Source organism: Tursiops truncatus, chromosome 10, assembly GCF_011762595.2.
Source record: "Tursiops truncatus isolate mTurTru1 chromosome 10, mTurTru1.mat.Y, whole genome shotgun sequence".
Classification (NCBI taxonomy): domain Eukaryota; kingdom Metazoa; phylum Chordata; class Mammalia; order Artiodactyla; family Delphinidae; genus Tursiops; species Tursiops truncatus.
This window is the reverse complement of record NC_047043.1, coordinates 19,702,818-19,717,616: the sequence shown is the minus strand read 5'-3', so window position 1 is coordinate 19,717,616 and position 14,799 is coordinate 19,702,818. Positions and strand designations below refer to the sequence as shown.

Below are 14,799 nucleotides of genomic sequence, written 5' to 3'. Positions count from 1 at the left end.
TACGCTTTCATTTCTCTTAGGTAAATACCTAGAACGGCCGGATCATACAGAATGTGTATGTTTAACTTTTAAGAAATTACCGAACAGTTCGATAGCATCTGTGGCATTTAACATTGCCACCAGCACGCTGGAGAGTCCCAGTTGCTTCACGTCCTTAACACTCGGTATGGTCAAGTTTTGTTTTTCAAACTTCAGCCATTCTGATGGGCACATAACAGTATCTCACTGTAGGTTTAATTTGCACTTCCCTAAGGACTGTGTTGCCATCTTTTCACGTACTTATTTGCTATCTGTACATATGCTTTGCAAGTGTCCAAATATTTCCTCTATTTAAAAAATAAGTTGTCTACTTAATGAGTAGTAAGTTCTTTATAGATAGAAATCCTTTGTTGGGTATATTTTGCAAGTATTTTCTCCCAGTCTGTGGCTTGTCTTTCCATTCTCTTAAAAGTTTTTCAAAAAGAAGTTTTTGATTTTTATTTATGCAGTCTGATTTATGGTATAATTCGTGATTTTTGTGTGCTTTTTGAGAAACCTTTACCAAATCCAAGATCACTAAAATCTTCTCCAATATTTTCTTCTAGAAGATTAATCATTTTGGCTCTGACATTAAATTTTAAAACCCTCTTCAATTCCTTCCTCTTTTGCTCCCTGCCACCAAATCCTGGCAATGCATTTTTGACATTTTCCAGAAATACTTTTTCTTTGCCAAGTCATCCTATTCTACTTAGCTCTCCTCTTTCTTTGGGCTGATGGCCCAAATCTAAAACATAAACAGCTGTACTATTACAGTAACCACTGACCTCACATGGCTCTTTAAATATAAATTAAAATTTTTTAAATGAAAATGTTAGTTCCTCATTCATACTAGCCACATTTTGTGCTCAAAAGCCATATATGGCTACCTGGTTATTATACTGGACAACTCAGTTCCAGCATCCCAGAAAACTTCATTGGACAGCGTTGCTATAGATTAATAATGTTTATTTAAGCATTTAGATCAGGCACTCTAGTAAAGGTTTTAATTCTCACAAAAACAGAGGTGGACTTAATATCAGAGATAAGAAAATTAAAGTTCTATAAGAATAACTTGCCTAAAGTAATCCTTGAAAGCTTGACATTGCTCTTTATTGCCAATTTATACAAAACTTCTTGTATGCTTTCCACAGATCCTAATCCCAATGCTGTATACTTTGCAAACAATTTCCCTTTATTTTGTCCTTTTCTTCCTTCAGAACAGTACATATGAGAAATCCTTGATTTCACCCTACTCTTACTTCATATTCCTTCAATATACATACTTTGTCTATACCAGTATGTGAAATGTGCAGATAGAAAGTTTCGGAACCCTTAGCTATTCATGCATCTCTTCATCTGCTCCCCACTTTGCTTCTCTCGAGGACTACCAACACCACCCCAACATTTTAAGCTTCCAAGAAGAGTATGATCATACCAGCCTTTACTTGGCTACTCAGATTCACTTGGGGAGCCTTTGACTCCAGATGCTCACACTCCTACTGGGTTAGATTACCTGGCATGGGGTCTAGAAATCAACATTCCCTCCAGTGAGCTTGAGGTGCAACCAGGTTTACGAGGTAAAACCTCAGCTATCTCAGTCTAAAAAGGGAGAATTCATTTTCCCCTTGTTTCCTCCAAGCTAGTTAGCAGATTAGAAAGGAAACAAAACAAAAGCACAGAAATAGACAAATTTTCTACCCAGACTCCTTATACTTCATTCTTCAAGATATACACAAAGCTCAACAGAATGAAGTTTATTTATCATATACACAAGTCATGTCTGACAACTGAGAAAATGCTATTTACACAAAACAACACCGTAGATTAAAAATACATAGTATTTGTATTTTAGTACAATAATAGGGCCCCAGGATACAAACAAGGAAGTCTGAGTCCAAGTTTTCATTATAAAGTTATTTGCTCTGCTACAAAGAACTATAGTGGAGGTGAACGTTGGCAGTATATTTCTCATGAGTCAGTATTACTGAATTTCACACACACGGTTTTGCATCTGTAGAGGAAGAGACAACTTCTTCAGCACATGTACCAATTTCTGAGTCTTCTACTTCAGAATCCTCACCAGTTTCCTCTTCAGAATCAAATTCCTGACTATCCGGTGATTCAGAGTTATCCAGAGGTTCTTGATTCAGTCTCTTGTAAAGAATAAACCAATAATTTATTGTAAAAACTTCACAATCCAAGCCCATTATCAGTATGCTGATATAACTGACCCTCAATGTTATAATGAGGGTTCATTTCATAATGTCTCTATATTAAATTCACTTACATGCAGTCAAGTGTTTGTTAGATCAAAGTGCTAACCATATTAGATCATATTTCTGCAAAGTCACAGTATTTAAAAATTTGCTTATTTTTTTTTTTTAAGTACTCACATGCTTTCAGAATACAATTTAAATCAGTACTTCTCCAACTATCTACAGTAAAGGACCAGGTTTCCTAATTTCCCATCTGCTTTGGACCAATACTTCCATGGCAGGTAAGAGCGCCGCTACAGTACTTCCAAATGAAAGCTTCAAATGTGAGTTCTGCCATGGCACTAAAATGTGCGGCAGAAATTCAGTGCAAGAGAAGTTTTGATATGAAAAAGGTCCTCCCCAACAGCAAGATAATTTTTTGCAGACATGAATAAGTTTAAGACCTATTTTTTAAGACTGGTAAAGTAACAGTCATCAGGCTAATTCTTATAAACACATTAGCTACTTCCAAATTAAAAAAAAAAGTCAGATAAGACGACTGAAGTTATTTCGTACACCAATTACCAGTTTTATAAATGACAGTAATATCTCATTGGCATTATAGTTAAATTAAAAACTGTCTGGAGATATATATATATATATCTGATTCACTTTGCTGTACACCTGAAACTAACGCAACGCTCTAAATCAACTATGCTCCAATAAAAATTTTAAAAAAACAACCTGTCTGAAAATTTGACAACTGTGAAATATAATTTTCCATATATTTTTCAGATGTAAGTATTCCTTTCTATATTGTTACAAGAAAATAGGTGTTCTTTTGCTTCATAATAATAGCATCTGACAATTATTGAGCTCTCACTATGTACAGGCAATTCTCTCAATTTTCTACCTATTCTCTACTTGTTATTCTCATAGCAAGCCTATAAAGGTAGGCACTATTACTCCCATTTTATAAATGAGGAAAATGGAGCCCTGACAGGATAAATAACCTGCTTGACTCAAACTTAATGGTGCTAGGTAGGGGGCTAGGACTCAAACCCGGGAAATCTCTTTCTAGAGCCCAAACACTTTCTGATCACACTACTGCTTCAACCTTATAGAAAAATAGATGCCTCTGAATCAGGTGAATGTTAAAATACCTACCTCTATTATCTCTGCCATATACTGTACATGTTCTGCTACTTCTGCCAATTCCTTATTCTCCTTCTTCAGGCGGGCAATTTCATTGTCCTTTTGTTCAATTTCTTTATGAAGCTATGTGACATAAATCAAAAAGTTCAGTTTTTCATAGATTTGCTACGCTATAAACCAAATTATATGCCTCCAAGTATATAGCTGACACACATTTAGCACAAAGTTCCTAACAAAGGTGCTGTCTTTGGCTCTCAACACAATAGGCTTCTTTTTGTATAATAGTTCTGGTAACAGAGTTGCCTAATTAAATTTTTATTAAGACAACATTAAAGCTAGTTTATATTGCTCTAATAAAATATCCTGGGCAGCAGAAAGAAAATAATCCTGGAATGTTTAAAAATTCCACAAATTATATTCAGTACATACTTTCTCATTTTCCTTAAGTGCTTCATAGAGAGCCTTCCTCCGTTTTTCCGCCACTTCTTTCCAATATTGAGAGGATGGATTTTCTAAAATAAATTGTTTTACATGTAACTTTGAAAATCATTACTGTTATATACTGCTGTAAAAGCCCAATAACTAAAAAAAAAAAAACCAATAACTTTTTTGTCTATTTTTTAAAAGTTTACAATATCATTCAGTACTTAGTAATACCCATTTTTTTAAAGATTAAAGTTAGAAAGCCAAATCAGTTTTTTTCTCTTATTTTTCCCAACATCTTGAAGATTTCAATCCCTTCAAAGGAACTGAAACACAAGTACAATATACATGTAACTTTAACCTAGATTGTTAAAGGTGTCTGCAACATTTGCTTTGTGTGTTCATATTTTTTAATTTAACATTCACATTTGTGAAAAGTCCAGATCAGTTATTTTTACGCTGTCCTTAAATTTGGATTTGTCCATTTCCATGATTAAATTCAAGCTACACAAGTTGGCAGGAACACTGTGTAAGAATGTTGTATCCTTCTCAGTGTATCACCAAAGAAGCACATACTAATTGGTCACAATACTGGAGATGTTAAATTTGATCACTTGATTAAGATGATTTCTCCCTTGTAAAGATACTTTTTTCCTTTAGTAACAAATAAATGATCTATGGAGTAAAGTTTTTGAGTCTGTGGTATTAATATCCAGTTCCCTAACAACCTTTCACCCAATTTTCCTCCACTGATGTTTCTTGTTCCTTCTACATTTAGTAGTTGGCATTATTCTGTAAAAGAACTTTCCCTACCCCAATTCAAAAGAAAATTACCAGTATGGATTCATGTATTCTTTTTTAATTCAATGTATTATAATCCATTCTTGTCATTATTCATTTTGATGCTCAAATTTTCCCAAATTTAGCCAGGGGGGAATCCCTTCAAGCAGACTCCTTGTCCTTATAACCGGCACCCATCAGGTTTTGAGTACTTCGGTATTTTCTAACACAAGAGATTCCAAGCTCACTCTGTAGTTTCCCTGCCCCAGTGCTGGAAGCAGCCATTTCTCCAGGGAGCTTTAGTGGAGAATAGTATTTACAAACCAAGAACTGAATGTGATTGTGCTTCTTATTATTCGGGTGTCATTTGTTTCTGGGCTCTTTCATTGGCAGTTAGGAAAGGTTCTTTTTAAAAAATCATCAGTTTATACCAACACTCCCAATTCCAGTTCCACAACAGAGTTCTTCCTTTCCTTCCCCTTTATATACTGTATCTCCCTTAACCATACCATGGACCCAACAATATCAACATATTACTCATTTGCTCAATCCTAAAATATACACAAATTTTTACCCAAACTGCTACTACACCAATACCACTGCCAGCAAAAATTAAATTCAAGATTTCTTTATAGTTCTTTTAATCCTCACAGTATAGCCCTCTGAGGGTCTACAGTCAGAGTTCTGTGTTCAAGTTGCATAGATTAATGTTTTTCATCTATGTGGTATGTTAGCAATATAATGTATAGTTGAGTTGTTTATTTCCATAATTAACTTTAGTGGTTTTTTTCCCACCAATCTTCATTAATTTTAGCCAAATCAGATATAAGTGTCACAAATCCTGTTGTTTATTCTACATTATTATTAGAGCTGCTTTATTTGTATGCAGTCAACCTTTCTATTGGGTTGGCCAAAAAGTTCATTCGGGTTTTAACATCTTACAGAAAAACCTGAACGAACTTTTTGGCCAACCCAATAAATGAAATCCAATAAATGAAATCCTACTGTCTACTTATTTTTCCCCTTACTGTCCTCAGGGGACTCAAAATGAGCCCAAATGTCACTATGACCTTGAGTAAGACAATTAACTTCTCTTGGCTCAATCTTTTTCCTCAGTAATAATGACCCATGATTAGGACAGAAGTAATCACCTTCCATAATACTTATAAAACATCATTCACTTCCTCTTCTGATTTCCACTAAAAACTAGTGTTTATTATAGCCACACGCTTCTCATTCATCTTCACTCCCCTTATTATTCCTGTTGTTCCCTTATTTCATTCTCCTGGTATCTTTTCTTCAAATTCATTATCTCTATACATTTTTCTTCTGAAAAGACTATTTCCAAGTCTTATAAGTCCAATATCAGAGCTGCCATATTAATCACTTTCCTTTTCTTTAATATTTCATACATATATGGATTTACCAAACAGTAGGACCTGTCCAAATGTATGCTGTTTTATATATTTACACCATAAAAAATCTTAAATTATCAAAAACATAAAAGTAAAATATCTAATAAATTAAGAAGCTGTGGGAAGAGTTCATAACAGTGCAACAAATAATATTTACCCTTATTATAATTTAAAAATTTAAGATAAAAGCCATACACACACACACACACACACACACACACACACACACACACACACACACTTTTTTTTTTTTTCCCATACCTGTAATCATAAGATCAAATGCTTCTTGGGTGACGCCTCCAAGATTTTTATTTTCACTGTGTTCTGGGTCAGTAACAACTCCAGAGCTGGAAGTCTTAGATATTAACTGGTCGTTGCAATGTTTCCGTTTGGACAAGCTTTTAACCAACTATAATGAAAATATATACATCAGTCATTTTGTTTAATGAACAAGAAAGCTAAGCAGTTTAGTCTCTTATGAATTAAAACTAAAGCACTCAGATATGGGGATATATGTATAGCTGATTCACTTTGTTATAAAGCAGAAACTAACACACCGTTGTAAAGCAATTATACTCCAATAAAGATTTTTTAAAAACCGAAAGCACTCGTATCTCTATCTTTCTGATATCTTTGGCCCTTTTAAGAAATTACACAATTCAAAACTCTACCAAAATGTATAGTTATATTTTAGGAATTTTATTTACATCAACTATTTTGAATTAGACTTGAGCCTAAGGCTTAGCTGAATTTATTTTTATTATTTAAATGATTCAGTACCATGGAAAGGCACTATTTTCAAAAGTCTAGAAACCCTCATCCATGATTTCATCATTTACATACAGGGGTAAATGATTGAATCTAACATTTTATTCTTAAAAAAAATCAAACATTATGCCTATAGGTTAACTCATAACTTATTACATTATCCCCAGTTCTACTACAGGTATTCATACCACTTTTGAACTTCCTAAATTGAAAAATTAAAACAAAAACCACTTTTGTGGGGAATATACAATTGTTATCCTTAAATTATTTCTAAATTTCAATGATTTAGGTATTTCTGACGAAGGAACTCTTTGAAATGTTTTTAATGTAAAGGTAGCATCGTCTGTACCCCATTCTAGCTCAATAATACACACCTCATTTTCTCTTCCGACTAGAGATCCAGCTGTAGAAGGCTGAATCATCTTCAGAGTTCTTCTTGGAACAGGACTACTCTGAAAGTCAAGATAAGGAATTATCTGGTTACTAAGTTCCTATATGGAGTGTTAACATCTCAATCCTACCGTAATTTACAAAAGAAAAAAAAATGCTAAGGACACTAATGTTTGATCTGCTGTATACTTTTATAATGCTACATATGATTTGATCAACTAGCAAGCTTATTATTTCCCTGAAATTATAATAAAGTTTGAAGAAATTCTAAGAATAAATCACATTACCCAAATTTGACACAAACAAGTAGCTCTTCTTCCATTTCAATGTACATTCTTGCTATAGTCATGTAGTCATTTGTTTAGTTAAAACAAAACTATAACATTAAGTTCTAGTACTCCAAACCATGTATGATGAAATTCCAGTAAAACAGGAATATTTGTATTCCCTCTTAAAAAGATCTTCTACACAGAAACTAGAAATTTACCAAACATCATAACATTTAATGCTACCCACAAAAGAGGTAAATTGGAGGAAAAGGTTAATTATTTACACTGCAAAATACTTTCCCCTAATCAAAAGGATTCATCTCAGGCTTCCTTTAAATTGCGAATAGTCCCTAACACATTTATATGAATCCACCAAAAGAATATCACTTTAAAGAATATTACACATGTAAGAAGACCCGCTTCCCCCCTTCAATCTTTACCTGACTGCAGAAACAGTTTTGCTTCAAGCCCATTCATCAGCAGAGAAAATGTCAGTGCTTGAGGCATAGAAACACTCTAAAATGCACAAGCTATTGTTTTGGAAAAAAAAATGGTTTCCTTGTAATATGTAAATACCTTCCTGTATATTTCCTGATCTAAAAGGTCTCTCTATTTTTGCAAAAAATCATTAGTTATACTGCCACCACGGGATAGCAAACAATGGTGAATACTCAAACAAGGTCAGCAAGAACATGACACCGAAGCAGCGTGAGAAAGTTACTGATTCCACACTGTGCTTCACAGGACTAGAGTTCACCTTTCTCACGGTAAAGTTTCTACTGCTGATTATTATCTCACCATTTAACTGAAGAACAAATGCTGGCTACTGTGAGAACAAATATTACACCAACATTTCAGATATAATTTAGATTACAGATTAGTCACCATTGTCCAGACAAATAGAAGAAAATACAACTGTGGAACCTTAATAATAGGAGGTGTTAATTTATTTAAATGCTTGCTACTCATAAAGGCCAAAGAAGCCAGCTAAATGACCACTTCCAAGATTTAACTTTCACAACTGTAAGCTTTATAGCATCCAGCCGTCCAAATGCAATATTGCTATTATCATTTTATTCATATAGATCATGCGTTAGAATAATAAGCTCTTTACAGCCAGAAAGGTTCTTATATATTGAGTCGTAATCTTTTTAGAAAACAATTTGAGATTCTATGAACCCCCTCAAAAAAATCAAAAGAGCATACTCACACAGAATTTTGTGTATAATTGGCAAGGAATCCATGAACTCCTAAAATGTACTCTTACAGACCTAGTTTCAGTCCAACTCCCTCATTTTACAGATGAGTAAACTGAGGCTGAGATGCTAAATAACTCACCCAACATCACAGTTTTGGAGGCAGAACCAGAACCAAACAGAACCCAGATCCTTTTATATCCCAGATAGTTGTACTATAGATAGTAAATATTAGACTTCTCTTTAACTGTTAGAATCTGCTGAATTTACATAAATTATTTGTCTGGGATTTGATTCAGTGGAGGAAAGGGGGAGTGAATGGAGATGGAGATGAAACAAGACTGGCCATATACTGATAATTGTTGAAAATGGGGGAAGTAAAATGAGATTATACTATTGACTCTATTTTTGAATATTTAAAAGTTTTCATAATAAAAAGTTTAAAAACACACACATACAAAGCACAGTGGGAAGATGCCATCACCCTTTATGAAAGCTGATGGAATAAAATTCACAAATTATCGATGCAAATTATTCACGAAAAATAATGTAAGGAAGATACTAAGGCAAGGTAAACAAAGCAACCTATCAAAAAGCACCTGCTATCACTTACAAAAAGGCTTTTATTTATACTATTGAATTTAAATCTGGAAACTGGTACACTTTCTTAACAATGTAGTCTCATTCCCAGGAATCCTGAGAATACATATAGTCTAAGTTGTGTGGCAGGACCCCCTAGCTAAGTTGAAAATTCATTTAGAACCTGAAGAGCGAAGCCAGTCAAAATTACAAACTCAAAATTAAGCTCTGTCTTTATTGTTATAAGAATAAACATTTGGAACATGATTTCCAGTGACAGTATACTACAGGGATTCAAAAAGTGTGGCAAAATGAGCAAGTTGGATGGTAATGAGCATATACCTTGGAAATATACACAATATAATGCAAACTGTCTCTGTGGTCAAAGACACTAATCTGAAGATACACAAAAAGGATTTTAATAAAATCATTTCATGAAATGTAGTAAAAGTAGAAACAAAGCATTTCTTGTATATAGAAAATCCTAAGGAATCTACTAAAAACTATTAGAATAAACAAGTTTAGCAAGGTTGCAAGATACAAGATCAAGGTACAAAAATCAATAGTACTTCTATACCATAGCAATGAGCACCCCAAAAATTAAGGAAATGATTCCAGCTACAATAGCATTAAAAAGAATAAAATACCTAGGAAAAAATTTAACAAAAAAGTGAAAAACTCAAAACTCGAAAAACTTTGTTGAAACTTTTTTCAACAAAACATTGTTGAAAGAATGTAAAGAAGACCTAAATAAATGGAAAGACATCCCATGTATGTGGATCAGAAAACTTAATATTCAACCATAATTAATTTTTAAACAGTTACTTGCCCTCAGACTAAAAACTGATTAATTCAACGTTATAGAAATTATATTCAGGTTAAATTTGACTAAATTATGTCAAAAAACATCTAACTACATGCTTTCTATAACAAATTAAAGTGACTGCATCACATACCTTTACATTCTCTTGGATTCCTTCTTGTTTCTGCTTCATACTGTGATTCATTGTACACCTGGTGAAGAACAGAAGATCAGTAATTCAAAAACAGAATATGGTCTGCATCAGAAAGTGAAACCTAGTTTTTTGTTGTTGAAAGTACAGTCATAAAAATAAAAATTAAAAAATCATAGCAATAAAAAATGATGGAACTATCTTTTCTCACTGTACCCAAACTCAGCCCTGTCAATGACAAGTGACTAAAGCTAATGACACTTAATATCTTTATACACACACATACAATTAATTCTGGCTGGAAAAATATTGTTACAAAAGGGAAAATTTGTATTCTAAACAAACTTACAAAACGTGACAGTGTCCTGGATTAAATACAGGGCTGTCAAAGATCTGAAAAACGGACTTCCCTGGTAGCAGTGGTTAAGAATCCGCCTGCCAATGCAGGGGACACAAGTTTGAGCCCTGGTCTGGGAAGATCCCACATGTCACGAAGCAACTAAGCCCATGTGCCACAACTACTGAGCCTGTGCTCTACAGCCCGCGAGCCACAACTACTGAGCCCACGTGCCGTAACTACTGAAGCCCACATGCCTAGGGCCCATACTCCGCAACAAGAGAAGCTACTATAATGAGAAGCACACACACCACAGTGAAGAGTAGCCTCTGCTCCCCTCAAGGAGAAAGCCCCCCCGCACAGCAACGAAGACCCAACACAGCCAAAACTAAATAATTTTTTAAAAAAGATCTGAAAAACAGTCACCAGGAAAAGCAAAACACAGATACTTGGGTGTGCCCAAGTCAAGAGCAGCATCCTAACTCTACTATTTCAAAGGCAGATTTAAGCTATAATAAACTTGGCTCTGGTAACCAGCAATAACTTAATAGTGATTTAATATCCAATCAAATAAGATTATGCATTTACATTTGTAGGGAATGTGTAACCACCATCATGAACTGAGACACTGGTGGAAGCAAAGAAAAGGGAGCAAGAGACAAAGGGCTATGTAACGCCGTTAACCACACCACTGGGCCGGACTCACTCCAAACCCAACTTTGAACTCCCCAGCCATGTCTCTCCCTCAAACAGATCTCCTTGATTTCTGTGGCATGCCTTTCTTTACCCAGTGCAGTGGCTTTTAAACTTTGTCTATGACCCATCCCATGTGAATACACTTTACACTGTGCCCTAGCACACACAAACGCAAACGAAAATGTTTAGGAAAGAAAATCTAATTGTGTGACGCACCCTATTTTCTATTCTAGTTAATATTAAGCAAATGCTGGTCGAGCTGAGCCAAGGCAATGATTTTCAAACTGCGGGTTGCAGCCTGGGATTCTAAAATTACTCAGTGGTTGTTTAGAAAAATGTAACTAAACAGACGAGAAAACGTCAGAGTGCAAGGCATATGAGAAATAAATACTGCTTAGTGAAGGTTCTAATTTAGTTGGAGGGTTGCATCCTAAATTGCGATGTAAAAAATGTTCTTTAGTACATGTCCAGATTTAAAAAGTTGAAAGCCACGGATCAAGTCTAATCCTTCACTTGTTCATCACACTCCCGCCAGAAACCTCGCGTCCTTGCTTTTTATTCTCTAGTTCTTTTAAACAACTAGATTGAAAACTCTGGCATAGGACTGGGTCCAAGGAAATCCTGATAAACTGGTGAAACCAAGTGTCACCAAGTTCAATTTTTTTTTTTAAGGGGGACTCAGTTAAGGGACCTTGTCCCATGAGCCCAGTTTGCAGACCCCCTTGGATCACCGCCAGTTAATTACTGGTCAAGAGGGTGGATGTTCCGCCTCATCCCGACAGCCAGGCACGCCCAGGCTGAGGCCCTCACACCAAGCAGCTGCACACAAACGGCCCCGTGACCCCGCCAGCCCGTCCTACGGACACAGACCCAGAAACCAAAACCTGGGCAGAAGATCCGGTGCCGCGCGCCAGGGCCCTCCAACCGCTGAGCGCGCCACAGGGACTGCGCCCGCCAGCCAATAGAGAGCGCGGACGGGACAGCGCGCCAAAACAGATCCAACCAATGGGGCAGCCCCGAGCCTCACCTCCCTCCCCGTCCCGGCTCCTATGACCGTTCAACAGCCCCTTCACTTAGACCCCGGCAGCGGCCTGGCAGCTGTCACACGAGTACCTGACTTCCGGCCGGTGGGAGCCCAAAGCGGCTAGTCTAGCAGCCCCCCCGGACCCACTCCTGTCACCTCTCTCACACTGACTGGATGGAAGCGGGCAATCCTCGTAGCGAACTCACGTAGTTGTGGCTCCGGCGCCTCGCGTGAGGTCCACAGGCAATACGCGTTCGTCCCCGCAGCCGCAGGAATGCTAGCGCGCGCTGCTGTAAACCACTGGAACTCCGCCCTTCGGCCCTAGACGGCCACGTGATCGCCTGACACGAGACGGAGGGCGGGGCCATCCGAATCCGGCGAATCGCCTCTCGGCTCCGCCCGCTTCGGCTCTGCCCCTTCCTGCGCCTGCGTGGTGGGCGTAGCGTGTGTTTGGGCTGGAATATCCTGGGGCTTCTCCTTCCTAATTCTTTAGTGTCCTCGGATCCTGCCCTCTGACCAGTGCTCGGAACTTCCCTTCAGAGTAGAATCCCCTTTTTTTTTTGACTTTTACAAGCGGGGAAAAGACCCGCGCCCACTAGTTGTAAACACTGGGAGACCAAAATATTGTATATGTAGTACGGCTTATTTTTCTGTAAAACCCTCGTTCCGCGGACTCCTAATTGTATTAAGAGCTTTTATATTTTGGTTTTTTGTATTTTGACTACATTGTGGTGCGGTAGTAGTGCCGGAAGGCCTAATCCTGCAATGAATCCTGCTATTCACTGAGCACCTAGTACGTACTAAGTACTGTTCTGGGCGCCGGGAAAACAACTGCCGTTGCAATCTGAAGGAGCAGGAAAGCCTTAATAATAATTACGTCTAGCTTTTTTTTTTTTAAGTCGTTTTACAAATTTCTCAACTTTCTTTGTGGGTGTAGTACATTTCGGTTTACTGGAGTCTTGTTAAATCTTTTGTTTACACCTACCATAGCTATTATAATACAAGTCTGTTTTCCCATTTCTTAACTTTTCATAGGATTATCATTCTCAGAAGGCAGGAAATATTTATCTACTAACTACGCACAGCACCGCCTTTAGGAAATGCTTTCTCAGCTGTATACGCTGCAGACAGTGCGTGCCCACCTCCTGCCACCCGCCCGACCCGTATTTCTTTTTGACAGAGCTCAAAATCTAGCTTTCTTTGGGGTGAAATGTAACATTTAATATAAATTCTAGATAAAGGAAACAACCCACTGATTTGAAAACTGTCAGTAGACGACTGAGTTTACGAGTAAGAATTTTGATGACCTTGTAATTTGACTGTGTAATTTGACTTTGAAACACCAGCCAGTCAAAACTAAATCTGACTTCTAATTTCTTCATTCAGCCACATGATAAAAAGGCATCACTGATGAAAAGAGCCCAAATAGTAAGTATATATTTTAAAATATATAAAAAGTTATATTCAGGCAGTCTGTACTAAGTATTGTATAAAGCAAAGTACCTAATGTTATTTCTTAACAGAACTAAGAAGCTGGGAAAGAAAAATGTCTTCTGTATGAAAATGGTAACCAAAACAGAGGGGTAGAATGTAGAGGTTATCATAGTTGAAAATCTAGAGGCAATAAAAGAATTGATTTTTTAAACGTCTTATGAAGCACACCTCCCCAGATGTTATCTGTAGTTGTTGGAATGGTGTGGAGAGGCATTAACTTTATACATTTTAGTGTTATTTGACTTTCTTTAAGTTCAGCATACCAAAGGAGATGATGCCTCCCTTAGGAAAAATTGTGAAGCCCCCAGAGTCTGCAACAACCATGTCACCAGCTTAGGTAAGATCCCTTACGCTTTGCCTGCTAAATGATCAACTAGTTGATGTGACAAATTAATTCAGATATCTACCTATGCTATTCATTTGGGTGGCTACCAGCCACATGATGGCTGTTGAGCACTTGAAATATGTCTAGTTTTCATTGAAATGTACTATAATGTAAAATACACACCAAATTTCAAAGATTTAGTGTGAAAAGAAGGTAGAATGTAAAATGTTTCCATAATTTTTTGTATTGATTACATGTTGAAATAATACTTTGGATATATTGGGTTGAATACAAATATTGTTAAAATTAATTTCACTTTTAATTTTTTTAATATGGATACCAGAAAAAATTGTAATTACAGATGTGATTCACATTTGTATCTCACATCTTATTTCCATGGCACCTGGCTGCTCTAAACTATCATTATCCCATTGAATCCTCTCAGTAGCCATGTAGGGCAAATGTTTTCTACTCCCTTTTTTATAAGAATGAGAGGCTAAGTCACAAGTCCAAGATCTCACACAACTAGGCAGTGGTAGACTGAGACTTCAGATCTTCTGACTCAAAGTCCACATGTGGAAAGAGGGAGGTTCTAAAAATATTCCTCTCTCAAGAGACAAAGTTTCCTCAAACCCTCGAAGTACTGGGGAATGTCTCCAAAACATATGCTTTTTGTTTGTTTGTTTTTTGGCCGTGTTGCTTGTGACTTGTGGGATCTTAGTTCCCCCACCAGGGATCTAATTCAAGTCCTGGGCAGTAAAAGTGCGGAGTCCTAATCACTG

At 36.7% G+C, this 14,799-nt stretch overlaps 1 protein-coding gene across 2 annotated transcripts; it reads right to left on the bottom strand.

Annotated features, from left to right (window-relative positions):
• Positions 1–1,757: 1,757 nt before the first annotated feature.
• On the bottom strand, positions 1,758–12,523 carry GMNN (geminin DNA replication inhibitor). Of its 2 annotated transcripts, none has more exons than XM_019945205.3 (7): positions 12,405–12,523; positions 10,145–10,202; positions 7,129–7,206; positions 6,248–6,395; positions 3,798–3,880; positions 3,381–3,491; positions 1,758–2,171 (listed from the first exon to the last, which is right to left on the bottom strand). In XM_019945205.3, exons 2-7 carry the CDS (start codon positions 10,193–10,195, stop codon positions 2,010–2,012), a joined length of 633 nt encoding a protein of 210 aa, XP_019800764.2. In that variant the 5' UTR covers positions 10,196–10,202; positions 12,405–12,523; the 3' UTR covers positions 1,758–2,009. The 2 variants fall into 2 exon arrangements, with proteins under 2 accessions (XP_019800764.2, XP_004318998.2); XM_004318950.4 differs by having other exon boundaries at positions 12,370–12,522.
• Between the last annotated feature and the right edge of the window lie 2,276 nt (positions 12,524–14,799).

Bases quoted from the DNA above. Each gene is read 5' to 3' on its own strand.
- GMNN (XM_019945205.3), bottom strand. From the start codon at position 10,195: ATGAATCACAGTATGAAGCAGAAACAAGAAGGAATCCAAGAGAATGTA. The intron at 6,396-7,128 runs GTGTGTATTATT...TTTTCATTATAG, and splicing joins TAGTCGGAAGAGAAAATGAG to TTGGTTAAAAGCTTGTCCAA. The intron at 3,492-3,797 runs GTATGTACTGAA...TATGTCACATAG, and splicing joins CACTTAAGGAAAATGAGAAA to CTTCATAAAGAAATTGAACA.